Here is a 25,627-nt window from a genome sequence, read left to right as displayed (position 1 = left end):
GTCCATTAGATTTGTATTTGCATTTGTTTTGCACATGTTTCAATAAATCCCTGCACCTATTTTCCCATTTCCCACAAAATATAAAGAATTGAGGGGTGTCTCAAGACTTCCCCACACTACTGTGTGCATTAAATACTGTTCACTTGGATTTCTCAGTGTAAATTGTGATGATAAGGTTTTTGAACCACTCACACAAACACTGCATCCTTCACCCGATGAAACAAAAGGCCTGTGGCAGTCGACTGTGTGAAGCAAGTGTGCCGTGAGTGTGCACACAGGATGGCGGGCAGCTATAGCGAGTGGACAGTGTGGCCCATTATCAGCTGATTAGCGAGCAAGTCTCGCCTTTTCCGGACTGATTCTGTATTTGCAAGTGTAGAAAAGAGGGAATAACAACCCTTAATGCACTTTGGCACAAACTTCAAATGACCGACTGTCAGGAAAGCTACTCTGTGTCTTTTTCCCCCCACTTCATTCTTATGTTTTGACAATAAAGATAGCCTATCTCATCCCATAACAAGCTGGCTGTTTCCCGCCTTTTCCCTGGCAGTCCCGACATGCATTACTATAGCGTGTTACCGAAAGGACCGCTGAGACACTTTGATTGCGTCGCTATCAAGCTTTACTTTCTGCTACAGGGGAATTGTGATATCTTAGTGTTACACCAACCACTTCCAAGGCTGACAGTGATAGTTAGGGTTGTTTTACGATGCAAATGTGCGCACACAGTGCTCCAGTAAGACAAATCATTCAATCCAGTTGGGCTGTAGCTGGTAAGCTCTTAAGGCTAAAGAAAAGAAAAGATTCAAGCACAAACTGCACCATTTCTCCAAGGTGCAGAACTGGTTGTTGTCAAGAAGGACTTTCAGGAGCACAGAGGGTAAAAACCCTCATAAATAAATTTTAAAAACATGTTTAGCATCAATAATCAGAAGTCCGAAGTGCAATTTTCTAGTCACATCCAAAGAAAATAGAGAATAATGGGTGTAAATTCAAAATCACCAACTTTTAGCCCCATCATTAAATGCATCAGTCTGGGTTTGTTCAAATATAAAATCACATTTAACAAAATCTAAATTTTCACCCTGTTTCTGAAATCACACCAACAGTTCTTTCGTATGCACCTTTTAACTGCCTATAGTGTCACCGGCCTGCAGATGTCCGAGTAATGTTACGGCGACATCTGAGTTCATTTCCTGTTAGCAAAGGAAATGAAGTTCAAAAACAAAACCTAAACAAAATAATCTTAATTAAAACATCCAAAGAAGCAAAACAAGAGATGCAAGAAAAAAAAAAATCAACAGGGAGAAATTAATCAGCTGGGCTTTTCTTGAACAGACTTTAGATAAAAAAGAAAGAAAAATAGGAAATGAACAATAGGCGAGGGAAAAGGAATGAAACAAAGGAGGTGGGTGGTGGGGATGTGAAGGAGTGATCGTAAGTGAACGCCGCTTCTCCTGATTTGGAAGGTTATCTGGCATTTGCATCAAAGTGGGGAAAGCATGGGCAACGGCTGCAGTGGCGTCGCGGGTGGACGCCGCTGACAGACAGGCCCAAATACAGCTTTCTTCGGCTGCTGATTAAAGTAGTGCACTAAAGGGTGGAGGGACACGGAGGACAGATGTCTCTAACCAGTAACACACCCACTACAGGCCACATGTTAGAAGATGTAACTGCATCAAAGAAATGAATAAATAATAACCTTGATGTGTGTTCAAAGACAAAACAAAACGCATGCAAAGAAGTCAAAAACACATTTTTATTGATTATTGTTCAAAAACATTCACATAATAGTTTAAAAAAGTAGTATGTAGGAAAATCTGAAACAGCATTTCAAGTTTTCTTTTCGAAATCTTTCAGAACAACTAAACATTTTCTTTAACTGTTTGAAAAGAGAGTAGTAATAAATCAAAATGTAAAGTATGGATTCCCAAACAACCATAAATAATAAAAACAACACACAATGCCCGAAAAATCCATAAGAACTTTTTCAGAACAAGTGAAATGAGTAAACCTCAGAGTTGTCCACATATAATGCACACAATAACTAACCAGAGAGTTAGGGGTTATATTGCCATTGGACTTAAGAGATAGTGTCCCCTGCTGGTCAAACCAACAGCAAATAACCTGCTGATACAGCAGCAAAAGTAACCTGTGACACATAATCACAAACACATATCAGATGATGAGATAACGCTGACAGTAGATGATCTAACCTCTAAAAAAAGCCTGACGGCCACATTGCTGTTCCAAAATATTCTGACATTATCTGATGCGTTCACTCCAGTTTCCAACACAGAGGAATGAGATGAAGCAAAATAAACATCACGGAAAATTAACAGAAAAAAAAACTTTTGCTAAAGTTAAAAAGTGTGCTTTTACATATACAATATTGCACTTTCCCCACACAAATGCTTAATGATTCACAGTTTGATTGTTTCTTTAAGGCAGCGAGTTCCCACTAGTGAGTGTCACATGGCATTCAAATACATTTTATAAGACAAAGTGTAAAGCTTTCAGTTTTTTGTTTTTGCTTTTTTGTGTAAAGTCAAGCCGTCATACAAAATGCTCTTAATCCTACAGGTAACCTCAGTGTGTAAAAGACAAACAAAGAGCTCCAACACTGAGACCATCACGTCAGCCTCACATTCCCTGTGTGTAACCCGCAGATCCACAGACAACTGAACTGCTCTCTGTCCCATCGGCTCCCCACTAACGACTTCCTTTTATTAACCAACATAACACTGGTGCAGACTGGAACATCCAAACACATGGAAGTAGAAGATCTTCCAATCTTAAAATAGTGGTGGTACTTAAAGAGGAAGGCGTGGGGAAGCCGCAAAGAAAGAGAGAGCACTCAGTCGACCTGAAGAAGGAAGAGGAAATTATGTCACAGCTACAATGCAATATTTCAAAATAACTCTGCTGACTTTCACATGTGTCAGACAAACGGCTGCTAAAGGATCCTCTTTTTACAAGGCGTGACTTTGCAGGGGGTATTGCTCTCTTATCGTTGCTAATATGGCTTTAATCCCTTTTCACCTTGATCCAGTCACACCTGTGACTCGGTAACCACTTGTACCAGTATTTGCCTTTGCAGTCAAAAAGCAGTATAAACTTGGACCCTGATATATTGGTCACTGAACACAGCATCAAGCGGTGCTCCCACTGGACACATTGCAAACAGACTCACATTCTTCAGTCTCTTCACACGTGGTGACCTGATCCATGTACCAGCTGGCAAAGAGACTGACCTGTGAATGGCTTTAATCCACCGGGTACACCTCTGAAATGGCTCAGTTTTTAAAGTTTAGGAAAGGCAGTCGTGAGAAGAAGAAAAAACAAAAAAGTCACTGGATTTTAGACAATCCACTGGCCAGGAGGAGCCTGAAGGGGACGGTGGAGCGTGACACAGTTAAAGGAAGTCTGTGGAGACCTGTACAGAGAGAGAAAAAGGACTTTAATATCACACAATCAAAAGGTGGAGCATTACATTTGCAAAGCTAGGAAAAATTGTGATTTAAGTGAATTGAAAGTCTATTAACCACAGAACAAAAGTATGCTGGGAGGCAATGGGAAAGTGCAGCAGAGCTGCCACAGCGCAGAGATGCTATCTGGAGTGTGAGGAAGGCGATTGTGTGTATGCATGTGTGAGTTTGGCGTGCCCATGCTCCGAGTGGTTGTTTGTGTTGGGTGGAGGTTTGGAGGGTGTGTGTGTGTGCTGTGAGGGGTCTAGGGCGGTGTGCCTGAAGGTCCCCAAGGAGACCTGACTCTCCTCCTGTCCCTTTACAATTTCCTGAAAGAATTGTATTCTTTCTATCTGAGGAAGAGAGACCAGCCCATAGGGAAATGGGGCCAAAGGTGGGGAAAGTTATGAAAGAGATATCCAAGTGCAATGAATTTAAGCACAGCTCAGGCTCACTGACAGAAAAAAAAGTATATGCTTACAAACGTTGTTCACTTTACTTTCATTTTGAATTATAAAGCAGACTGACCAAAGGCACGGATGAGCTCCCTTTGTACTGCCCAGGTGACCGTCTTTATCAGGGAGGCAGAGGTGAGGCCAGCAAACAGCATGTTGTATAGAAATACAACGTAGAAGTTCCCAAGCCAGTTATATCGACCAAAGTCTCCCAGTAGGTCGAAACGGGTGATCCCTAACACGAAATAACAGAAGCAAAACTTGTGAAAAATGTGCCAAAGCCCCAATTCACCTGCAGGCACAATATTCATGGCATACAAACGCCCTCCTGTGGACATCATTAAAACTACACAAATGCTTTCTTTTATAGATGCTGTCAAAGCAGAGTCAGGGTGAACTTTTTATTTCATGTAACGTCAAAGACAATGTTGTTGTTTTGCATTACAGTCTAACTAACTTATTAGTATTTCATGTACACAGTGGATTGTTAAGATTGTGTAAAGTACATAAACATAAACATAAGACATTCAAATACTGGCCAAGGTTTGGTATGCATCGACTATATGCTCAGTCACACATTACACACACAGAATTACAGAGGAGCAAAACTGTGGACAAGGCTATCAACTTTGAAATGTTAATGCCCCACTTCTCATTTGTGCTTCACGCTTACCAAGAGTGCGTGAAAACACCGGCAGTGCAGAGCTCAGGATAAGCAGTGAAACACAGTTGGCGATTATCTGAAAAAAAAATTTAGAGGTTACCATCTTTAGTGAAAACAACAGTTTCTGGATGAAATATGTGAACCTGCTGACCACCGGGTACCTGTGTGAGGTTGGTGTCTTGTGCACGAGGCAGGAGGCCAGTGAAGAGAGGGGAACTATAGAAGCCCACCACTGAGGACACCATCAGATAACTGAAAATAATTTTAAGGATAACAGTGGAAGGCAGAGTGGTAAAGAGCACCCAAGAAGAAGGCTACAAAAAAAATAAATAAAAGGTGCTTCCAATGTGTGAATGTGACAGAATGAGTCAACATCACCCACGCCCTGGTGAAATATCAAGGGCATCCTGGTGAGTGGCTGCGCCAAATGTAGACAACTAATTAACTCTATGTGCACCCAATTGTAAGCTGGGAGGATAAAAGGATACAGAATGAGAACTACTTGAACAGCAGCACCCAGTGAGCCAAACATTGAAAAGGAGGCCATCCCAAGGTGAGGGTCCTACAACACACAAAAATAACAATCCTCAATATATCATCACGACCAGCTGCAGCACATAAACCTTTAAAAGGCGCGTTTATTAATTCTGTTTTGGCAGAAACTCCACCTCCATTCCTCTGGGCATGGCTGTTTCATCCAGTAGCAACTCCAGCACGTTGAAACAGACCATCAGTACACACATCACCTACAGACACAAGAGACAATTACAAAATAATACTTTAAAAAAACATAAAGTAGAATTGATGCTTATATTGATAGTCGTGCAAGTACCGTCAGTGCGAGAAGCACGAGCATTGCAAGCGGGTAGCCCAGGTTCCGCTGCCATGGGGACGCTTTCCTCCGCATCTCTGTGTGGAAAACAAGAAAGACAGAAAAGCAACAACAAATGACTACACTCTGTAATGACTGTGCGACAACTCCAGCAGAGAGACAGCCTGTTCAGCCAGTCTTACCCAGGGCGACGCGCTTACTCTGGACGGCTTGGTACTCTTTCTTCAGAGCCTCCATGTTCAGCTTGACCCAGCAGGATGTACTGCCACCTACAATCACACGCATGATGGTGGGAAGAAGAAGGAAAATATGTCAACCAGTTAATTTAAGGTTGAATATAAAAAACAAATAAATGTAAGTAAGTAAGTAAAATTTATTTATATAGCGCTTTTCACAGATAAAAATCACAAAGTGCTTTACAACACAGGAAATGGAAATATAAAAACAATATAACAGTAAATAAAACAGCGTAAAACAATAAAACTATAAAAACAGCATAAGAAGAAATTAATCAAATGCTTTTCTAAATAAAAATGTCTTCAGCTGTTTCTTAAAAGAATCAATGGAGTCCGTGCAGCGAAGAGACAGACACAACCGTGGTGCCGCCGTCTGAAAGGCCCGATCACCACGAGTTTTAAAACGAGTGCGCGGTACCACCAGCAGTCTCTGGTCTAATGACCTTAAAGCCAGAGAAGATGTATGTGGTTTCAGCAGGTCAGATAAATATTGAGGAGCTTGAGCATGTAGGGCCCTAAAGGTTAGAACTAAAATTTTAAAATAAAACCTAACATTTACAGGCAACCAGTGAAGGGAGGCCAAGACTGGAGTGATATGCGATCTTCTCTTGGTGCCTGTTAAGAGACGTGCTGCAGCTTTCTGCACAGTCTGAAGACGATTTAAGGCTGATTTGTTAAAACAAGTAAAAAGGCCGTTACAGTAGTCTAAACGAGAAGAAATAAAAGCATGAATAATCATCTCAAGTTCAAGCTTTGATACCATCTGAGTTTAGAAATATTCCGTAAATGATAAAAACAGTTTCGGACCAGCTGCTCGAGCGACATCGAGCTGTCAAATATGACACCGAGCTTGATTTTACAGAAGGGTCTAAGAAGCTGATATGCTGCAATAATTAGAGTTTCTTTTTTATCAGAGTTTAGTTGGAGAAAATTGTCATTTAACCATTTAAATGTATTTATATAGCACCTTTCTACACTTAATGACCACTCCAGACTACACATTTTAACCACACCTTGATAAAGTACTTTTTCCTATAGTCTTCAAACACCTCACATCCACGGCCAATTCTGAATAACCAATTAACCTAACAGGGAGAAGTAACCAGAGGAAACGTTCTTGTGAACACGATCACCTACTTACAGTTGATTTTCCTGGAGAGAGAGTCTTCCTCAAATGTGGTGCAGCTCAGAGTATCTTCAACATCTTCCAGCAGCTAGAGAGGACAGGACCAGTCAGTCAAGTCGATTTTTAATGAGTTCACAGGCACAAGTTGAAATGGTCACGTTCAGGTGTTCTGACACCACTGCAGCGAAATATAGCACAGACATTTAGGCCGTTCATAGCAGTTTTTCACTGCTATTTGGGAAAGTTCAACAGGTTAAAGTAAAGCCACGACCAAACAGTAGTACATACTGTTCTTTAAAGAGACTAGTATAAACAAATTATGTACATTTATTCTAAGTCATGGTGCTCTGCATTTTAACAGACGTTGGAAAACTATTAATTAAACCTCAGAGGCATTAAAAGGTTTTGGTTTCAGAAGCTTCCCATTTTTAAAAACCAACCAACTCATTTTAATTGTTTACTAGCTATATGTAGCTTGCTCATTTACTTTGTGTACTCCCTGACAAGTGTGCACCAACAGCACACTCAAAATTGATAATTCAGTATGCTTTCTTTAGTTGCATCTCCTGTAATAAACACTACAAATTAACAACATGATTGGAACCAGCAGGAAGTGTGGATTTTGAAGATGGAATAAGTTGTGTGAGAAGAAAAGTTGTACTGACTCAGTGGGTTGCTAGCATAGCTTTAGACAACTAGACTTGTTTAAATTCAAGACACTGAGCCTGTGACTCACCCGTGGTTTGACTAGCAGGCTGCCCGTTACACTGAACATTCGTGACAACCCTAAGGGAGTGCACACTGAGGAGAGAAGCACAGAGATGATGATATGCAAAAGCCATAGATGCAGGTTTATAGCTACTCCACCAACTGTGAATGAGATATACTAACATAAAAGCAGCAGCACTCCAAAGAGAGAGATCCCCGAGTACAGGTAGGGAAGGTAATACTCCCACAGGTCTGAAATCCAGAGAGAGAGAGAGCATCATAAGTGGCTATATGAAACATAAAAACTACCTGTCATTGAGGAATCTGTGGCTGACTCACCGTAGAGGCTCTTCCGGGCTATGTTGTCATGTAGGAGGGCTGATGCCACCCACACGATGCCCAGCACAAGCAGGGCCAGCAGCAACAGCAGCACAACTGCTTCATAAACTCGTGCCATTACACCCTACACAACCAAAGCAGATGATGTGTGAGCAGATGGGTGCGAAAACAGGCACCGTGGACTCGCATCTATAAATCATTTGGAGTCTCCAATGTGAGCTTGTGCTAAAAACGCTACCTTTCTGGATCCTGCAAATCCCTCGGACTCGGTGAAGAAATATGCAAAAGGCATGAGGAAGACCAGGGACAGGTTGGAGAAAAGGAAAACTAGGTTCCACAAACCTGTCGAGACAGATTTTTCATTTGTTATTTTTGGGGCAAACGCTCATTAGCATTAGTGTTAGCAGCAGAGATGGGCAGTAACGCGTTACTTGTAACATTACTATTGCAAAAACGGTAATTAGATTACCGTTACTTTCCCGTAGGAACGCTGCGTTACTGCGTTACTAAAACCGTGATTTTTTTTGCGAGAATGTCTCATGACAGTGACGTAAGCGAGTGCTACATTCGTGACAACAGTTGTGTGCAGATCAACAATGGATCATATATCGAGTGCAGAGAGAGTATGAGCGTGCAGCGTTTAAAGCGTGGAAGTACTGACCTTACTTTGAGTTTGATTCCATAAAAAGTGACAAAAACATTAGTGTCCGCTGTGCGTGGGAAGAAAACTTCTTTTTACAGCTAAACTTCCAAGCTAGCACCGAGTAGCTACGACGTAATGGGAAATTCACAGAGAATCTGCCGTATCCTTCCACTGACCGCTGCACACCTGCACCAGGGTAAACCTCCGCCTACCCGACTCCTGCTTTACAGGTGAAAATAGAGCAACAGGACCGCTAGTCTTTGACTTTATTTATTTTCTGCTGTGTTTTACTTGCATCTATTTGAAAGAGTGAGTGTTAACACAAAAAAAATATTTTATTTTATGTGCTGGAATGTGCAGAAAATAAGTTTAAATGTTAAACAAATTTCTTCCAGTCAGAGAATGTTGCAGATAATTAAATTTTTGCTTGATGCATAAAGTTAAAAGATTAAAACTAACAAAACAAGTTTTAAAAAGAGACTTTTCCATCTGATTACATTTTGTATGATGGATTATGCAGAAAAAGTAGACTTGGGCTGAAAGATCTATCGCTTTATCACCTATTCAGGGTGTAAAGCGCGTTTTAAAAAAGTAACTAAGTAACTAAGTAATTAATTACTTTTGAAAATAAGTAATCAGTAAAGTAACGGGATTACTTTTTTGGGGAAGTAATCGGTAATTAGGTAATTATTGACCAACACTGGTTAGCAGTACCCAGATCGGCCACCGTGAGGCTCAGCCTTCCCAATACTGACAAGACTGTATACATACATTGCAATGTGCGATAATTACAGAACAAAATAAGCTAAAAACATTACAGCAAAGGTTACTTTCACATTAATCAGCACTACAGTTCTTCACAATGAGACACTGGCATTCCACTGAGATTGGAAAACTTGACTGAATTGAACAGTGAGGTCTCTGTCAGTAATAATTATCAGTTTGGACACAGGCCTGTTTAATATTGATCTAGAGGGCATCACTCCTGTTCATCCTGTTCCAGTTTTAAAACAGATCTCTATTTGATGTTTGGTTTGGTGTCATCCCTGCTTAAAAAAACCCAGACAGATGTACCATGAATAAGAGATCCGTTGAGCCACTGCATGTAGTAGCTCTGTGGGAAGGTGAGCAGCACCTCATTGGACAGAATGGAAATGGGGAGAAGGAGCACAGCACAGACTGCGACAGACAGGGTGAATGTGCACAGCCACAGCCTGGAAAAAGAAGAAAGACCATTTGTGAGTGTTGTGCATTTCTTTATGTTTAGCCTCAAACACCACAGCGTAGATGAAAGGCTACAGTGGCCGTGAATAAGGTAATATAGTGCCAGCGTGTAAGGACAAAGGGCAGACACACACACACAAGGCAGGGCAATAAATCCAAAGCCAAATGGTATTGGGTCACTACACATGTCACACTGACTTGGTATCTGCTCAATCATATGGAGCGGCACTACACGTGAGTGAGAACAGACTGACACCAGCTAGTTAATCAGTTGGTTTTTCACTTACGCAATTTTGTTGACAGTGGCATCTTCAACATCATCTACAAGAGAACAGAGCAACACTCATTACATAACAGACAGACCTCCATTTGTTTCACATGTAACTATCTGACTTTTACATTGTAGGAAAGCCTAAGCACATAGAGTGTGTGTGTGTTTGGGCGTGTGTAGAAGTGCAGCAAAAAGCAACGGCTTCAGAAAGGGGAGTAAGCGGGGGACGAGTATGTTTGGAACATTCTGTTCAAGCAAAACGCAGACTCTAATAAAACTGAAGTACCTATAGGCAGGATGCAGAAAGAGCGGAGAATTAAGAATACCAAACAAACACTTCTATAAATGTCTCCATTTCCTCTTTAAGCTTTAAAAATGAATAAATGTTTAAGATCTTGCTACAAACTTAATGTCTAAATTCACTATTTGAACTTCTGTAGCTCAGTACAGTATTTTCCTTACTGTGTCAATATTGGCACAGAGGAGAAATATGAAGATAAGCCTAAGGAGCAAAAACCAGTTCTTGAATCTTTAAAGTCAAAAACAACTTTGTGCAGTGCTGTTGCACAATTGTCATTTAGCTGCAGGGCACAACTGTTCCATTGTTGTTGATGCACAGACTTTTTCAGCAGTGAGCTAATATACAGCAGGTTTTCCTCGCTCCCTATTTTAGAAAAAACAAAAAAGCATCTGGCCATCTCCCAGACTCCCACCCAATCACAGTGGAGCACAGAGACCTGACTAGTTGGACATCTCACATCTGCTTCCAATTGTGGGAAGTTATTGGATTTATTATGTAACTGTTTAAAGTTCTGCAGTCACACTTCAGAACTCTCAACATTTGTGTTAAACATTAAGAACATTTTTTTTTACAATAACATTATTTATAATGTTGCTTATGTACATTGACACAATGGATTTTAAATCAAACAATCCAGTTGTGAATTAATTGTAGATTTTCAGCTGTTGTAAAAGAATACATTTACTGCCCAGCTCAGCACCAACAAAAGGCCTGAACGATGAGGGGAAGACAAATAAAGTCCATGAATACAGAATTACTTTGATGGTTAACAAAAAAACCTTCATAACATCTAAACAATTCAAGAGCAAAGAGGTAAGAGTGTTACTGTCAGTGTCTACAATGCAGATTTACCTTCATGAAAATACTGAGGGTTCACAAAAAGGTGAAAACTTTTAGGACACCACAAAGATGGTGGAGGCAGTGTTACGACATGGGCATGTACACCAACAGTTATTACTTAACTGTAACTACATGACGTATGGTTGCTTATTAGCTATTTTTATAATGCCTGTGTTCACCAAAACATATCTTACTACACTTTTCCAGACAGCGAAAAGTCAGAAAACAAATGTGTATGGTTCACATGCATTCAGCCTAACGAGGTGAATACATTAAGTTACTCTAACCCTAAGCTCACAGCTGCCTTCCTGCTAGGGTGCATATGTGGTACATTCACGTATGCAAACTATATTGATTTTACTGCTTGCCTGAGCGTTATTCAGGTTTCTGAAGAATCTTCAAATAAAGCTCAAAAGAAAAATCCTGCAGCAGCCTGCACACAAACTAGAAAACAAAGACTGCTCAAAATAGAAAGGGTAATTTCTGAACAACACCTGTGCTTGGTTGAAAAGTATTGCCTGCTTCCACCCACTCACCAATGTAGACAGTGTGCTTGTCAACATCATCACTGATTCTGCTGCAGGCAATTCTTTAGAAGCTTTTGATAGAAAACGTTCTCACACAGCAGTATTCGTGTGTCGCAGAAAACTCACCTGTGACAAACTCTGCCGTCTTCCTGAATTGGTTAAGGATGAGGTAGGACAGCATGTAAAGGCAAGTAAACAGGAGAACGCAGATCTGCAGAAGAAACAAAGGAAATTCTGGTGTTATTTTTGCATTTAAAGGTTCGAGGACAGGCGTTAAAAGGGACTGGTGTTTTACATAAATAAGATTAGCTATGTAAACCACCTGTCATGCTATGTTAATCAATGAGTCAATGAGCAATAGATTTATTTTAAACTGCTGACATGTCTGGTTTAGTGTAAGTTGGGAGAAAGCAGAGAAATTACAGAATGTGTTCCTCACACAGCCAAATGCTTTCCACTTTGGCTGTGCAAGTTTGCCTACGCCAAGAGAGACACAGATTACGTCTGAAGATTACCCGTTTGGTCCAAAAAAAAAAAAAAAAAAAGGTCACTGTGATAAACTGAGAAGCATTATGAGAGAGTAAAAGAGAGAAGGGTTAATGGGTGGGTGAGCGATCCCCCCCACACTGCTTACATTACATTAAAGCAACAAATTTAGGTTAAACCAGTCTTCCACCAGCAATCTGTTGTCTGGGAAAGCCGTCAACATGCCAACTCTAATTAAATCTCTTTACATTAATACAACAATGGATCAAACCGCTGCCTGCCACAGATAAGACTATAAGCAAGCACCAATGGTAGCTCCTGCTCAGAAACGCACCCAAGTGTAAAACATACCTGAGCAACTTGGACGAGCTCAGCAATGTAAGCTAAGCTGCTGACCGTGCAGAAGATGTGACCGTTTAATGCTGAATCCTGATTTATCTGACAGCTAAACTGTGTGGCATTAATTTCACGTCAATACATTTTTATCCGTGCAACAAAGTGTTGCTGTGAGTCATGAATGAACTGATGTTGCCAAACCACAAGTATCAATGAAAACATTCCTGTTTCGGAGCCTCTGGGGAGCCCTGTATGCACAGCACAATGAAGACGTTTGTCCCTAAGGTAACAACAGCAACAAACACAGAGGGAGAGGCTCTCTGCAGAAATACAACGTCGTATAAAACCTGTTGCTAAATTGAGTTTACACAAAAGTTTGTTATTTTAGTTTAATCTTGCACTTGTTGTGTGAGATAAAAAAAACAGCTGAGAGTCTGTGCGAGAGGAAATGATCAGTGGCAGCACAAAAGCTGCACCGTGGAAAAAACAAACGACTGTGCGCAACAACTAATCAGCTCAGTCTGCGTAAATTGTTGAATAATGCAGTGTGATTTGGAAAGGACCTTGTTATGGTTAATCCAACAACAAGAAAAGTAGAAAACAAAGGTTGGGTGAGAAACAGGTAGAGTGTGGTGGGGGGGACATGTGCTAAATTGGCCATACTGAGAGCTGGAAGGCTACAGAGGGCTGCTGAGGGGAGAGTTTAGAGAATTTCAGGCTCTAGCGTGACACAAAGTGTCAACGCAGACTATTTCACAATCCACAGAGTAATTAAAAAATTGTTCTGCCGAAGAAAACGAAAACAAAAAACAGCTGAAGTGCAAATGTTCTCATGTTGCCCAGCCCTGTAGTTTGTGTAAAAATTTACAAAGGAGCAGAAGAACAGTCCAAACAGTCCAAAACTGGACCTTACGCACAATTTAATGGTCTGCAATAATTATTAATTAATACTTAAGTGTTTCAATATTGAGTCTCTCAATAACAAATAAACTAAAAAAATAAATAAATAAAAAATTAAGGGGGGGGAGGGGTATGATCCATCACATTGCCCACTGTTTTCCTTCTCTCAAAAGTACTGCAGAAAGTCCCTCCTAAGACTCAAACCCATCAGTTCTGAGCTATTATAGTTTTCAGCCAGAGCGCCTCAGACTCAGGTATTATACAAATATTACCGTGCTCTTTTCTAAGCAGGGAATAAATATCAGTGTGCTGATGCTGGCTGTTCCAGTTCTCTACTGCAAGATTTTATCATCATGACCTTTTATCGTGCTAGACACTGATCCTTCTTGATCCGACCAGGCTCAGGCTGTGGTCTGTGGATGAGTACTCCTAGCTCGGCTGTTTACCCCCACAGCCGAGCTAGGCTCTCTACGCTTCAATTTTCTACTATCTGCTGATACCCAAGATGATTTACAAGAGCACAATCAGCTCAAGTGAAGACATGCACTTGGCTGTAATCACACTTTCCCACTGATTATTAACTGTTTATTATGCCTTTGGCCAAACAGGTATGGTACATTTCATCGAATTAGAATTTGTTTGGAATTAATGTCGACTTTTAGGAATCCGGTACCAACTGGACCAACTGGGAGGCTTCTGACCAGAAGCCAGAAAGTGTCATACTTCACATAAATACCGTCTTCCCCCCATTTAAGTCAAGCACAGAATTTTACCACTTGTCTTCACTCCAACAAGATATCTAACTGATTATTATTATTATTAAACTACTCTCGTCTGTTCTCATGACAGGCAAATAGCTGCAGGCATGTTTGTTGCCTTTATAGCATATCTTTGTCATGCACCTATGGAAAAATGGATCTACCCTGTGCATTGATAAGTGCATTATTTTTCCATCACATTTCCTCAGAATCAAAAAAAGAAGCACTAATGGTACAGCTGCTTGCATGTTTTGGATATCTAATACAAGAGCATTCTCAGTAGCTAAACCAGCATTTATATGCATCGGCTAAGGACATGTTGGTATAAAAACATCTCTATTGGATGATACACGCCTCGTTGACTGCCTCTGGCTTATTGGTAAATAAACAGACATTTAGAAATATCAGTGGCTGATGTTTGTAGTCTGTAGTCGAACATCAGTTTTACACTAGCTTCAAATACAGACTTGTAAAAGACTGAAAGAATTTAAAACACTGTTTTCTTTTGTTTCGTTTTTGGCATCTCACAATTGACGCATATCTATTATTATATTATTTATGAATAAGAGTTACAATAATTACCCAAGTAAACCATTCGTTTATCCACAGAAACTCAGTCAGCAGCTGTTCTGATAGCCATTCAGTTATTTTAAAGCAAATATAAGTCAGTTTAGCTTCTCTTTTGGAATATTTCATTATAGGCTAAACAACTGTGTAAAAAAAAAAAAAAATCACCAGATTAACTGATAACTAAAACAAATACAATGCAGTAAAATGGCAGCATGGTGGTGCGATGGTTGGCATCATCATCTCAAAGCAAGATGGTGCTGGGTTCGAATCCATTGGCTGTGGACTCTGTTCTACCTGTGTGCGTTTCCCTCCACAGTCCAGAGACATACCGGTTAGGTCGACTGGTGACTGTAAACTGGCCATAAGTATAAATAGTTCGCTCTACCTCTCACCATATGACAGCTGGGATGGGCTTCAGCTCAACTGAAACCCTGAAACCCTTTTTGGATATCAAATAGTTGCTCTTCTACGTCTCATCCAGCCTTTTTTGTTAGGGCAAAATATTATTCTCGGTCTAGCATACATGCACTTCTGCCACAGGTTTATGACTTTAAAATAAGCTGATTAAAGATAGGCTTGGCCTAAAGCCATTAATAACCAGAGGTGCTGGGGCAGCTGACAAGCCTGAGAGGAAGTACTGTGATGAGGAGGTAAGCTGGAGACTTGAGACTTGCCACTTGCTAATAGCATTAGGTATTTGAAAGGGACAATGACAAAACAAGGGCATTAGAAGAAATGCAAGCACTTTATTTGCTGTTCATTTGGTTTTGGTTTATTAATAACTGCATCCTATCTATCACTGAAAATATATACCGCCTACCAAATGTAGAATGCTATTTTAAGTGATATTTTCCAGAGGATGTAATCTTGCTTCTGATACCTAATGTGGGCAGACAAAAAAGCCACCAAGAGCCCTAATGTGCAAATATCTCAGCCTAACACTTAAAAAAAGGGGGTTGGTTTCCTAGTCTGTTGGAAAAAAACCTACATTCTTTAGAGGTTTTACAGTTAAAAGCAAGAATTTGACTCGTCATACAAATAAAAGCAGTCTAACTGATCACAATCTTAATGTATGCTCTTTTGGATTCAGTAAGCCCTGTTCTGATTTCTTTGCTGCTGCAGTGACTCAGTCTCCCACAGGAATCACTATTTTTCATATTATACAACTCATCTATAAACACACACACACACACACACACGTTGTTCCTTAAAACCTCACATTTTTTTCACCTCATGATCTTCTGCAAACCAGAACGAACTACTTGGAGCTGAGCAAAGCAAAACAAGTTGATGAATCGACTCCTGATGCTAAGATATGAAGGTGATAGTGTTGCCTGACGATGCTTTTATGATAGGCTGGTTCAGCGATCTCCAATCTCAGTAGTCGGGCCTCAGTCTGATGTGATGTGAGGGTTAAAGGTCAGAAGCCGTGTGCTTTGCTGTAACTGAACCGAGTCTAAGGTTCACATAGTTGCTGTTGCTATTATACAAAACTGCGATAAAACAGCAGAGGAGAAAAAAAGAGCATCAACAGTAACAAAACGCTGTGCCTCTGCTGCCTGCTTACCAGCTGTATCCGTGCAACAGTTAAAGTTTGAACAGGTTAAGCTAGCCCAGGGAGCGAGCAAATTTCTATCGTTATCATCACTTTTTTTTAAGTGACTTCAAACTTGTTATCGCTTGAGAAAGTAAGACGTGCAGTCTACAGCTGAGAAACAAAAGTCGTGCTACCGCTAGGTTAAGTGAAATAAACAGCGTTAACTGAGGCGACTTTCTTACAGTGATGCGACTTACATTGTTTGCGAGGGGGGGGGGGCTCATAAGCATAGTAACTGACGGTTGGGTTGGTTCGGCGTTACTTACTATAGTCTCCCGGACACGGTTGTGGAAAAGTTGCTCTCTAACCGACACGTCGTCCGTTTCCATTCTCCGAAACCATAACAGTGTCCTCAGGCTTAAAAGCGCTGGAGGCGGGTGGAACAGTTAAAAAGTTAAGCGACTTCGCATCTTCTCTGGATATGCTGTTGATGTGTAGCTAGCAGAGCTTGCTCGGTTTTAAAGAGCTAACCTGCTGCTGCAAGGCTGCTCAGCTCCGACGAAAGCCCAGCAAAGGAGGGGTCGCAGGGGGCGGGGCCACGGGAGCTTATTGTGTTGGCAGCGATTTGAAATATTAATGTGGACCCAGCCTACTTTCCAGGTATGCGTGTGGTCCACACCCACTGACTGAACAGGTAGCTACACTTGGCTAAAACTAATTTAGAGAGATGCTGGTCGCATTAACTTACCCTCACTGATATAAATGGGGTGCACAGAATGAGAATCATCTCTCCTAGACACCTTTAACGAAACGGAATATGACCCTAATGAAAACTAGGTTTATTTCAGTTGTTTTAGATTGGTGTGCCTAATAAATTGTCAAACATTTTCTGACTATTGGGGTATTAATATCAGGGTCAATTGGGGTTTTTCTTGGCTTATAAGTGGTCACTGGGGTTCTGCACACATAAATACCCCTGGTCAGTATATAGTTAAGGTAAGGAGCCTTTGTTAGGTTACATCACTGAAGTATGTGTATTTTATTTTTTATATTTTTGGCCATTTTCCAAAACAAAATGTTTTTATTCTTGAGGAAATTGAACATCAAGCAAGTTGTTCCCCTATTATAGTTCTGGTAGCAATTCTTTGATGGAAGGCTAAACAATACCATCATAGGCAAAAGTTTAATAAGTTTTAAACCTTTATTTCTGTCTGGACTAAATTATTATTATTAACAGATATATTCCAGCACACAAGGATACTACTTATATCACATACAGTTAGCCTCATAATCAGGCATAATGCTAAGTATTACTTATGTATTAATAATATTTATCTCATATTTTAGCTTATATGATAATGAATATCACTTTACAAAATAAAAGTGCTTTGCTTTGATTTAAAAAAAATATGATATAACTTAAGTTTTATACTTTAAGCTTATATTATACACCTTTAAGTAAAATTGTACAGAAAAACCTTGTAGTGAAGTTGTTTCAGGCTTCACTGCGGAGCAGGATTATACTCTTATCCTATGCTGAAGTTTAGCATACAGGCCTAAGGCTATGTCCTTATTTTCCTTACAAAATAAACTTAAGCCCTCTTTGAAGCATTGTCAACAGTGTCCTTTTTTTCTTCATGAATGTCGCTTTTAGCCTTTTTACTCGTCTTATCAGTTTAAATGATTACAGGCTCATGTTGATGTGCCTTATGCACTCAGGCCGCTGCGCAATCCCATTGTCATGATCCAAAGTCCAACTATTGCAACAACATGCAGCAACTTCAACTACGGAAAGCACTGGAAAAGGATTTCTCTGGATAAGGATTTGAAATTATGGGCTCAGTAAGTAACCAACTCTTTTTTAAAAATACAATTTGGATGTATAAGAACAGCAGATATCTTCGATCGATCAAAAAAGATAGTTGCACTCTTTGTCAAAAATGGCATGTTTTGGATCACATAACGAGTTGAGTAAAACTAACAATACACAGCATGAGCTAAGATAAATCCTCTTATATAATATATTATTTAACCGGGGAAGTGGATAGCAGAGATTAAAAATCTGAGTGTCCTGGCAAAGACCAACAGACAGATCACAGAGGAGGGTGTAACACAGTATAGTTATGAAACTAAATAAATAAATAAAATGTTAGCAGGCGATGTAAGCGCATGGGATTAAAGATCAAAGCCAATAAATTATAAGCTGAACATTTCCATTTTAATTATTTGATTAAAGTATAATATAATTATAAAACACTGATGGAGGTTTGGAGGTATAACTAACACTTTTTGTTACTCTATTGCAGGTATGTATCAAGGATGACTAATATTCACCTGTACAGGAGGTAATCTACTGAGGCCTCATGGTAAAAAGTATCATTGTTGCCTACACCCTGTGGGCAGTAGGTGGGCCTTTGGGCCTTCACCATTTGTACTTAGGTAGAGACACCCATGCTCTGCTATGGATGCTAACACTAGGAGGATTTGGATTTGGGTGGGTCAGGGAATTTATACGCATCCCTGCTTATGTTAGTGAGGCCAATCAAGAAGGAAATAAAGAGAGAAAAAGGCCTCCCACCTCAATCCCTCCTCCTGTGAGTCCTGTCAGATTTGCAGGACAGGTGTGTGTTGGAGTCTACTTTGGCACTGTGGCCATGATAGGACTGAACTCCCTCAGTTTCTTCTACTTGATTGTGTTGCCTTTATGTGTGGGTGCAGGGGTGCATCTGGTGTCCAATGTTGGCCAGCAGACATCCGATCTCCAAAAGACTTTGACTTCTTGTCTCGCAACCTCCCTGCTATTCTATGGCAGCACGTTATCTCCTCTTCCTATAAGCTTGGCTGCCAGTGTCACTGCTGCAAATCACCGCACGTTCAAACCTCCACGGACACCTGGGAGCAAACAGAAATTAGGTGGGCTGGTTTCACCGATCTGAGATGATTGGACGATTTCACTATGCACGTCGATAATAATCATTCTGATTCAGTTTTAAGTGGCTTCCTGACGTTAAATATTTTTTGTTCCAACCTCAGGTCCACGGCTTTATAGGATCGGTCTAGGTTGGCTGGCCTTCTCTGCCCCGCTGGCTTACTGTATTTTCCACAACACCACAGCCACCCTGTACTATCTGTCTGACTCTATAGCAGCACTGCTGGATATTTTCTGGTTCCTGCCTTGGCTCAGAAGTGTGTTGGAGTACCTTCTTTTAATGCCATATCGGATATTGTGTGCGCTTACTGGAGGAGGGTACTATGAAGATGCCTGGAGGAAGGTGCTAGAAATACTGCTCAAAGAATACACTGAGAGAGAGAAAGAGGCACTGAAGGCAAGAAATGCATGCTGTAAATAGGTCTACATTTTCTGCTTGCCATTTAGCCCGTTTCATCTGGATTTATTGTGTTTATGTTGCAGATATTGTCTCTGGGAGCAGAGGCCTCTCTTGAGGAGATATCCCGAAGTTATAGGGAGCTGGCCAAGAAGTGGCATCCAGACCACAACCCCAGCAAGGATGCTGAGGAAATATTTGTGAAGCTCCAGGAGGCTTATGAGGTCCTTCTACGTTGGCACAGGCCCAATCGATTCAATTAGTTGCCTTTTGTTCATTAAGGGCTTGCTTGTGTTGTCATTATTTTTTATTGTTCATGAAAAAATAAATCAAGGGCACGCACAGACACTTGTACTTTGTGGTTTATAACACTTATCGACTGTGTGTTTCACAGCTGCCCAGTCCATTATTCAATTCTGGACCAAGCAGCAGTTTGCTGCCACCTCCTGGGGCTAAAGATGAAGTGTAATTGTAAACCACCTGATAATAACAATTTTTACCTGCTTTTATTTTAATATCTGCTTGCTTTCTGTAAGACGCGTGTACATGTAGTGTTGATACAGGCGCACTGTATATTTACATATGTCATTTTTTTGTTTTTTATTAAACATTTGAGGATCACTCAGCGTATTGCATCAAGTATTTCACAAAATATATTCATGCGCAGCAGCAATTTGCAGTGCAGAGTCCGACATGATCTAAAAGCACACATTTCACCCTCATTATGACCACAACTCCGCAAAGAAAACACGCATCGATGAATTCGGCAATCACCGACTCAGGAGCTCTGTTGTACAATTATTTGGTCTGTATCCCAGCATGGGCCCGGAAGTTGTTTGGGATTCCGATTCCCAGGTAAAAAAAAAAAAAAAGAAAAAAAAGAAAGAAAGAAAAAAAAAGAAAAAAATCCCGGAGATGCTGTCGCCGCCTGGGAAAACAAACAGCTATTCAGACAATTAAAAGGAAAACACCGATCGGTCGCCAGGTAAGGAAGAGGCTCGTGGACTCCGCTGCGGCTCTTGGTAAGACCATCCGTCGGTGTTAATTTGGAGGTACGGCATGTTTTTTAGTAGTTGGTAGGGTGAATGCCATTTGTCGTGTGGTCGGGTGCCATAGCAACGGCTCATGAGAAACATTGTATAGCCCAGGCCAGTTTTGACGTGCTCAGTGTTGGATGACAGCCGCGTTCATGCGGAGGATGTGGACAATCGCAACTCTTGCAACAAATTGCCGTTGTGTCTCGTTGTTGTCTCGACCGTCCGCGAGCCGATTGTTGTCAGAACTAAGCAAATCCAGCGAGCAGCTAAAACAAGTAGCTACCCTGCGTGTGGAGAGCTATGGCAGTTATTTAATGCAGGAATATGTTTTATTGCACATAGTCGCTCGGGTTGGGGCAGGAAGGTTTGTCAAGCAAGGGGCGGCGATGGTGCGCGTCCCTTATTTTTTTCTATTATTCTTTTTCTTTTATTTATTTTTTATTTTTTTAATCGCCGTGCCCTGGTGTGACTGGCGCGTCTCCCGGCTGCATCAGCGCCTGTTGCTCCCCATGCCAATGACAGGATATTAATTTTTTTTTTTCCTGTGATGTGTTGTCTCCGCCCCCCTCCCTCCACGATCACTCCAAAGTCTCCTCTGTCCACTGCTGTCATCCATTTGAGCAAAAGGTGCAGCCTTGAACGTCTTGTGCTTTTGCTTATCTCGTCTTTGGAATTGTGTTCATCGTTAAAGCATCGCCTATTCTGGTCAATGACAGTGAGCACAGGCTACTGTATGTCTGAAGACGCTGTAACTCAGCAACGCCTGTGTAGTCTGGTCTTGGTGTAGTCTGCATACCTCACTTTATTTGCTGTGTAACAATCGTTTTATGGAGGCCTGGCATAGATTCAGCCTAGTGCATCATCATCATCATCATCATAATAAAAATAATAAGTGCAAATTGACAAACTTGATCCATCAATAAAACAATAATATTGTAACTATGTTGTATCTCATACATAATGTAATGTAATACAGCATAATGCAATATAACTTCAACATTGTAATGTAATATAATATACATACAGTGCACTGTTAGTATCAAATCAGGTACATATTTTGTTGTGGTTGCACACTGGAATGCCTCATAGTTAAAGCCGCGGCAGCTATCCTCTCTACTTCTGTAAGCTTTAACTCCTCCTTCAGCTCTGTTGGCCATAAATGTGGAGCCTCTCATAGTCACTTGCTTGGCGGAGAAGAATCGAAAGGATACAGACATCGTAGGGGAGACCTGAAGTTTACTATAATACTTTGTCATTTTTTTAAGTGAACTTATTAGAGAAAGCATACATTTATTTATTTATTTTTGAACCATAATCTTGAAGCAACAGGCTGTTGTGTAAAAGTACATTTTATATAATTATCCAAGGTGTGATACAGCATTTTTAATTTCAGTCTGTTTGATTCAGAAATTATAACTATGAATGGCAAACCATAGTATTTACAGTCTGCCTTTAAACTGTATTTCTGTAGGCATCTGGTGAGAGAATGAATGCTGATGACTGCAATGGACGCTCATACACACAAGGTAATTGTAGATATAAAGGAAAAACTACTGTACGCTGGTGTGTGCTGTCTACAGACTTTCATGTTTATTTTAATAACGTGGGCATATTTGTATTTCAGGTAATGGAGGAGAATCATCAACAGAACAGGATTTTTATGGCGGGCTGCAGGGCCCTTCTGCGAGATCTCCAAACAGTCAGCAGTCCTCACCACACCGCTCCCTTAGTGGTTAGTTATCATTCTTTTGTTACATTGCAGCCATACGGTTGTATAGAATACCTTTTTTATCTTACATAAGTAAGTAAATATATATCTCTTCCTCTCCTTCTCTCTTTACAAAGCAAACTCCATCAAGGTTGAGTTGTGCAGTGATGACGAGTCATCGGGTGCTCCACAGCCAGAGAAGAAAGAGGCTGTGAGGATCGACGGCGGGAATAATGACCGGGGAGACCCCATGGAAGAAGCCACTGCAGAGTTCGCTGGGGCTGGAAGAGACCTAGCAAGCATATACAGTGAGATGGCCAGTCCAAATTCAGCTTCACCAGGACCTATCAGGTTGCCCAATGGGAAGCTCCAGTGTGAGGTGTGCGGGATGATCTGCATTGGACCTAACGTGCTGATGGTGCACAAGCGTAGCCACACAGGTAAGAAAAAAAAGAAGACCCCCCTCCTCCAGGAAGGCAGTTTTTAAATAAATGACAGACAAGTATCAGTTGAGTGCAATGCCTAGTGGGATTTGCCTCTCACATCCTCTTTCCATCCATGTGTTCACAGGGGAGCGACCATTCCAGTGTAACCAGTGTGGAGCTTCCTTCACCCAGAAGGGAAACCTATTGCGCCACATTAAGTTGCATTCAGGAGAGAAGCCTTTCAAATGTCCCGTTTGCAATTACGCTTGCCGTCGGAGAGATGCACTGGCTGGACATCTGCGCACACATGCAGGTAAATGAGTGACCTCCCAGACAGCAAGATTATTCTTCTTTAACACTTGAGCCAGATTGTCAAGTGCTACACTCACATCACATGTGGACAGTTTGGAATCTACATACATATTCTGGCCAGACAACTCTGGTGGATAGCATGGAGAACAGCCAGAATCAGCTGAGAGCTTTGGGCTTTTATAGCCATACAACAGCACCTAACACATCATATACAGCCCATGGGGAGATTTTTTCACAAATGTACTTGTTTAGTTATTGTTGCTGCAAAGTAATACGATTCCATAGCGTGAACACGTGCAATGTGTGCCACAGAGGTAAGCAGTAAAAGTGGAGCTCTATTAGAAAGGTCCATTTCCCCCTTCTTTCTATCTCAGAGGAAATAGGTCTTTATGAGAGTTTTCTGTAAAACACATGACAGAATATGACATTTAACAGTATCAAAACAGGAAATCCTGCTGGTGCTCTTGAACAGATATTCACAGGTGTTCAAGTACAGTCTTGTTACAGTAGGTCTTGGTCGCTCTCCTCAGGTCTCAAAAGGTTCATTTTCAAAGAAAAGATGATTACAAACTGGATTTCAGTGAATTGACGTCAGTCTTTCCGACAGCTTACTAGGGTGGAACCTTGCGGTAAAGGTTTAGGCGTTTTTTTCTGTCAAGTAACATAGGTCAGTGTCAGGAATTGCTAGTCAGGGGGGAAATCCAAACCTTTTTTTCATTCAAAAAAATTCCCCCAACTATAAATAAATAAACAACAATTAGTCCTATATTTATTCAACAAGTTCCACCAGCTATGGCAACTTATTAGCTATTCTAGATGAAATCAATATAATGTTTTTTTCTTTGAATTACAGTTCCTTCTCCGACGGTGGGAAAACCTTTCAAGTGCAGCTACTGTAGCCGCAGCTACAAGCAACAAAGCACACTGGAGGAACATCTGGAGCGCTGCCATACTTATCAAAAGAGTCTGGACCAAAAGGCGGCTGTCAACACGCAGACAGCACAGGGTAATACATGGCATATAACATAAAACTCACTATTGTTACATAAAACTAACTCATTTCTGACTTCATGCATATTGTAAATGCCAGCTTAGTATATTTATACACATAATTTGGCAATAAATTAATGTTTGACTGATGTTTTCTGCTTGTAGGTGAAGAGTCAGTAAATATGGGGACAGCTATTAAACCTGCACTCCAGCCAACCAATGACAAAATCCAGTTTGTGGATCGACTGGCTATAAGCATCACGAAACGTAAGAGGTCAACGCCACAGAAGTTTTTGGGTGAGTTTTTTTTGAAGTAGAAATATATTAGTAAGTCTTTTCTTATTCTGTTGGATATCTTTGTGACATATATTTTTAGCTTCATAAGAGCTAAGCAGTTTTACATCCTTGTGCCAAATGGAGACACTGGGATTCAGTTGTGCCAAGACAGCTGGTCAAATATATTTTTTAACAATTTGGGGGACGCTTTGCTTCAACCGATATTTCTTCTTTTCATAGGCGAAAAGCACATGCACCTTGACCCACCCGAAGCACCTTACGAATTGTCGTCTGGCTCTGAAAAAGAGGGCGACCTCATGACTTCACAGTCTGTTGGCGACTCGACTGTGCTGGCCGGTTCACAGCTACACTGTGCCAGGGCTAAAGGTGAGAACCACGAGTCGCCTGCTCTGTCTCGGCTCCATCCCACCTTCCTGTCTGAGCTCCGCACAGTCATGGGTTCCATCGGCAGCAACGTGACCCCTCATGGCCCTCGGGCCCATGGCGGAGGTGGGCTGGCACCAATGTCTCTCGGCCTGGCTGTGCGGGAGGCAGGCGAAGGCCGCGACGACCAGCCGACAGCACACAGCCACACCACCTCACCCAACGGCTGCCCCGACTCCACAGACACAGAGAGCACAGCAGAAGAGCAGAGCACAAGGGCTGCTGCCCCGACAAGTACCTCCAACAACCACCACCTCCACTACCAAACCTCAGCACTGCCCCGCAGCCATCCCACTTCCAGCCCCAGCCAGGCCAAAGACTTGGACCCAGAGTGGGAGAGAGCGTGTCCTGTGCCCCCCACCATAGTAAAGAGGAGCCCTGGCTCACCCATTTCTTCCAGGGACACTGTGCAGGTGTTAGACCGCGATGGCAGGCAGGTGCGCTCCTTCCACTGTCGGCATTGCCGCATCCTCTTTCTGGACCATGTCATGTTTACCATCCACATGGGCTGCCACGGCTTCCGCCAGCCATTCGAGTGCAACATCTGTGGCCACCGCAGCCAGGACCGCTACGAGTTCTCATCTCACATCAGCCGCGGAGAGCACCAGGTGGGCTGAGGAGAGGGGACGCTGGCAGGATGAGGAGAGGTGACTGCTGCTCTATAAAGTTGTTGGCTCACGTTTGTTCTGCACCAGATCAGTTGCTTTAAATCCTGTGTGATTTTATTGTAAGAGAATCTATTGTACCAAGGCAGACGCGAGTGAAGAAACTTAGTACTGCACCAGTCAAAGTTTAGCAGAGACAAATTACGATTGATTGCACTCCCATATCAAATCATACTGCAAAACCCCTGGTTTTGCTTTAAAAGTGCCTTCTTTGGGGATTTCCT

The 25,627-nt window shown here is 41.5% G+C and overlaps 4 protein-coding genes across 7 annotated transcripts in view; 3 read left to right on the top strand and 1 right to left on the bottom strand.

The window, feature by feature from the left end:
* Positions 1-1,745: 1,745 nt before the first annotated feature.
* Positions 1,746-16,793, bottom strand: lmbr1l (limb development membrane protein 1-like). The gene is made up of 17 exons (XM_087834286.1): positions 16,547-16,793; positions 11,760-11,844; positions 9,982-10,015; positions 9,545-9,684; positions 8,066-8,169; positions 7,828-7,951; positions 7,672-7,740; positions 7,517-7,581; positions 6,796-6,868; positions 5,601-5,687; positions 5,419-5,495; positions 5,255-5,332; positions 5,075-5,148; positions 4,748-4,838; positions 4,596-4,662; positions 3,996-4,157; positions 1,746-3,436 (listed from the first exon to the last, which is right to left on the bottom strand). Exons 1-17 carry the CDS (start codon positions 16,607-16,609, stop codon positions 3,351-3,353), a joined length of 1,479 nt encoding a protein of 492 aa, XP_087690412.1. The 5' UTR covers positions 16,610-16,793; the 3' UTR covers positions 1,746-3,350.
* dnajc22 (DnaJ (Hsp40) homolog, subfamily C, member 22) lies at positions 16,507-20,166 on the top strand. Of its 2 annotated transcripts, none has more exons than XM_035905515.2 (5): positions 16,507-16,880; positions 17,940-18,062; positions 18,527-19,133; positions 19,254-19,546; positions 19,633-20,166. In XM_035905515.2, exons 3-5 carry the CDS (start codon positions 18,584-18,586, stop codon positions 19,807-19,809), a joined length of 1,020 nt encoding a protein of 339 aa, XP_035761408.2. In that variant the 5' UTR covers positions 16,507-16,880; positions 17,940-18,062; positions 18,527-18,583; the 3' UTR covers positions 19,810-20,166. The 2 variants fall into 2 exon arrangements, with proteins under 2 accessions (XP_035761408.2, XP_035761409.2); XM_035905516.2 differs by having other exon boundaries at positions 17,911-18,062.
* A 262-nt stretch (positions 20,167-20,428) lies between these two features.
* ikzf4 (IKAROS family zinc finger 4) lies at positions 20,429-25,436 on the top strand. Of its 3 annotated transcripts, none has more exons than XM_006785640.3 (8): positions 20,429-20,568; positions 22,055-22,109; positions 22,208-22,315; positions 22,429-22,731; positions 22,862-23,029; positions 23,882-24,034; positions 24,184-24,315; positions 24,535-25,436. In XM_006785640.3, the coding sequence occupies exons 2-8, from the start codon at positions 22,070-22,072 to the stop codon at positions 25,353-25,355; spliced, it is 1,725 nt and encodes a 574-aa protein (XP_006785703.1). In that variant the 5' UTR covers positions 20,429-20,568; positions 22,055-22,069; the 3' UTR covers positions 25,356-25,436. The 3 variants fall into 3 exon arrangements, with proteins under 3 accessions (XP_006785703.1, XP_087690411.1, XP_006785704.1); XM_087834285.1 differs by having other exon boundaries at positions 20,441-20,531; XM_006785641.3 differs by lacking the exon at positions 20,429-20,568 and adding an exon at positions 20,646-21,210.
* Positions 25,370-25,627, top strand: part of wnt10b (wingless-type MMTV integration site family, member 10b) — a 25,013-nt gene continuing 24,755 nt past the window's right edge. The window contains exon 1 of the mRNA XM_006785638.3: positions 25,370-25,385. Coding sequence (XP_006785701.2) covers positions 25,376-25,385 — 10 coding nt within the window. The 5' untranslated portion in view covers positions 25,370-25,375. The remainder of the gene's footprint in view (positions 25,386-25,627) is intronic.

The sequence above is a fragment of the Neolamprologus brichardi genome, chromosome 20 (genome assembly GCF_056152115.1).
Source record: "Neolamprologus brichardi isolate AB-2024 chromosome 20, ASM5615211v1, whole genome shotgun sequence".
In the NCBI taxonomy this organism is placed as follows: domain Eukaryota; kingdom Metazoa; phylum Chordata; class Actinopteri; order Cichliformes; family Cichlidae; genus Neolamprologus; species Neolamprologus brichardi.
This window is presented reverse-complemented; position numbering and strand designations above follow the sequence as displayed.

What these genes read in the sequence shown, in the direction of transcription:
- ikzf4 (XM_006785640.3), top strand. Translation starts at nt 22,070, where the DNA reads ATGAATGCTGATGACTGCAATGGACGCTCATACACACAAG. An exon ending in TGGACGCTCATACACACAAG is followed by an intron (nt 22,110 to 22,207) that starts GTAATTGTAGAT and finishes TTTGTATTTCAG; the next exon opens with GTAATGGAGGAGAATCATCA. An exon ending in ACATCTGCGCACACATGCAG is followed by an intron (nt 23,030 to 23,881) that starts GTAAATGAGTGA and finishes TTTGAATTACAG; the next exon opens with TTCCTTCTCCGACGGTGGGA.
- dnajc22 (XM_035905515.2), top strand. Translation starts at nt 18,584, where the DNA reads ATGGTAAAAAGTATCATTGTTGCCTACACCCTGTGGGCAGTAGGTGGG. An exon ending in TGGGAGCAAACAGAAATTAG is followed by an intron (nt 19,134 to 19,253) that starts GTGGGCTGGTTT and finishes TTCCAACCTCAG; the next exon opens with GTCCACGGCTTTATAGGATC. An exon ending in GAGAGAAAGAGGCACTGAAG is followed by an intron (nt 19,547 to 19,632) that starts GCAAGAAATGCA and finishes TTTATGTTGCAG; the next exon opens with ATATTGTCTCTGGGAGCAGA.
- lmbr1l (XM_087834286.1), bottom strand. Translation starts at nt 16,609, where the DNA reads ATGGAAACGGACGACGTGTCGGTTAGAGAGCAACTTTTCCACAACCGT. An exon ending in TCGTGCTTCTCGCACTGACG is followed by an intron (nt 5,333 to 5,418) that starts GTACTTGCACGA and finishes TTGTGTCTGTAG; the next exon opens with GTGATGTGTGTACTGATGGT. An exon ending in AAGACACCAACCTCACACAG is followed by an intron (nt 4,663 to 4,747) that starts GTACCCGGTGGT and finishes TTTTTTTTTCAG; the next exon opens with ATAATCGCCAACTGTGTTTC.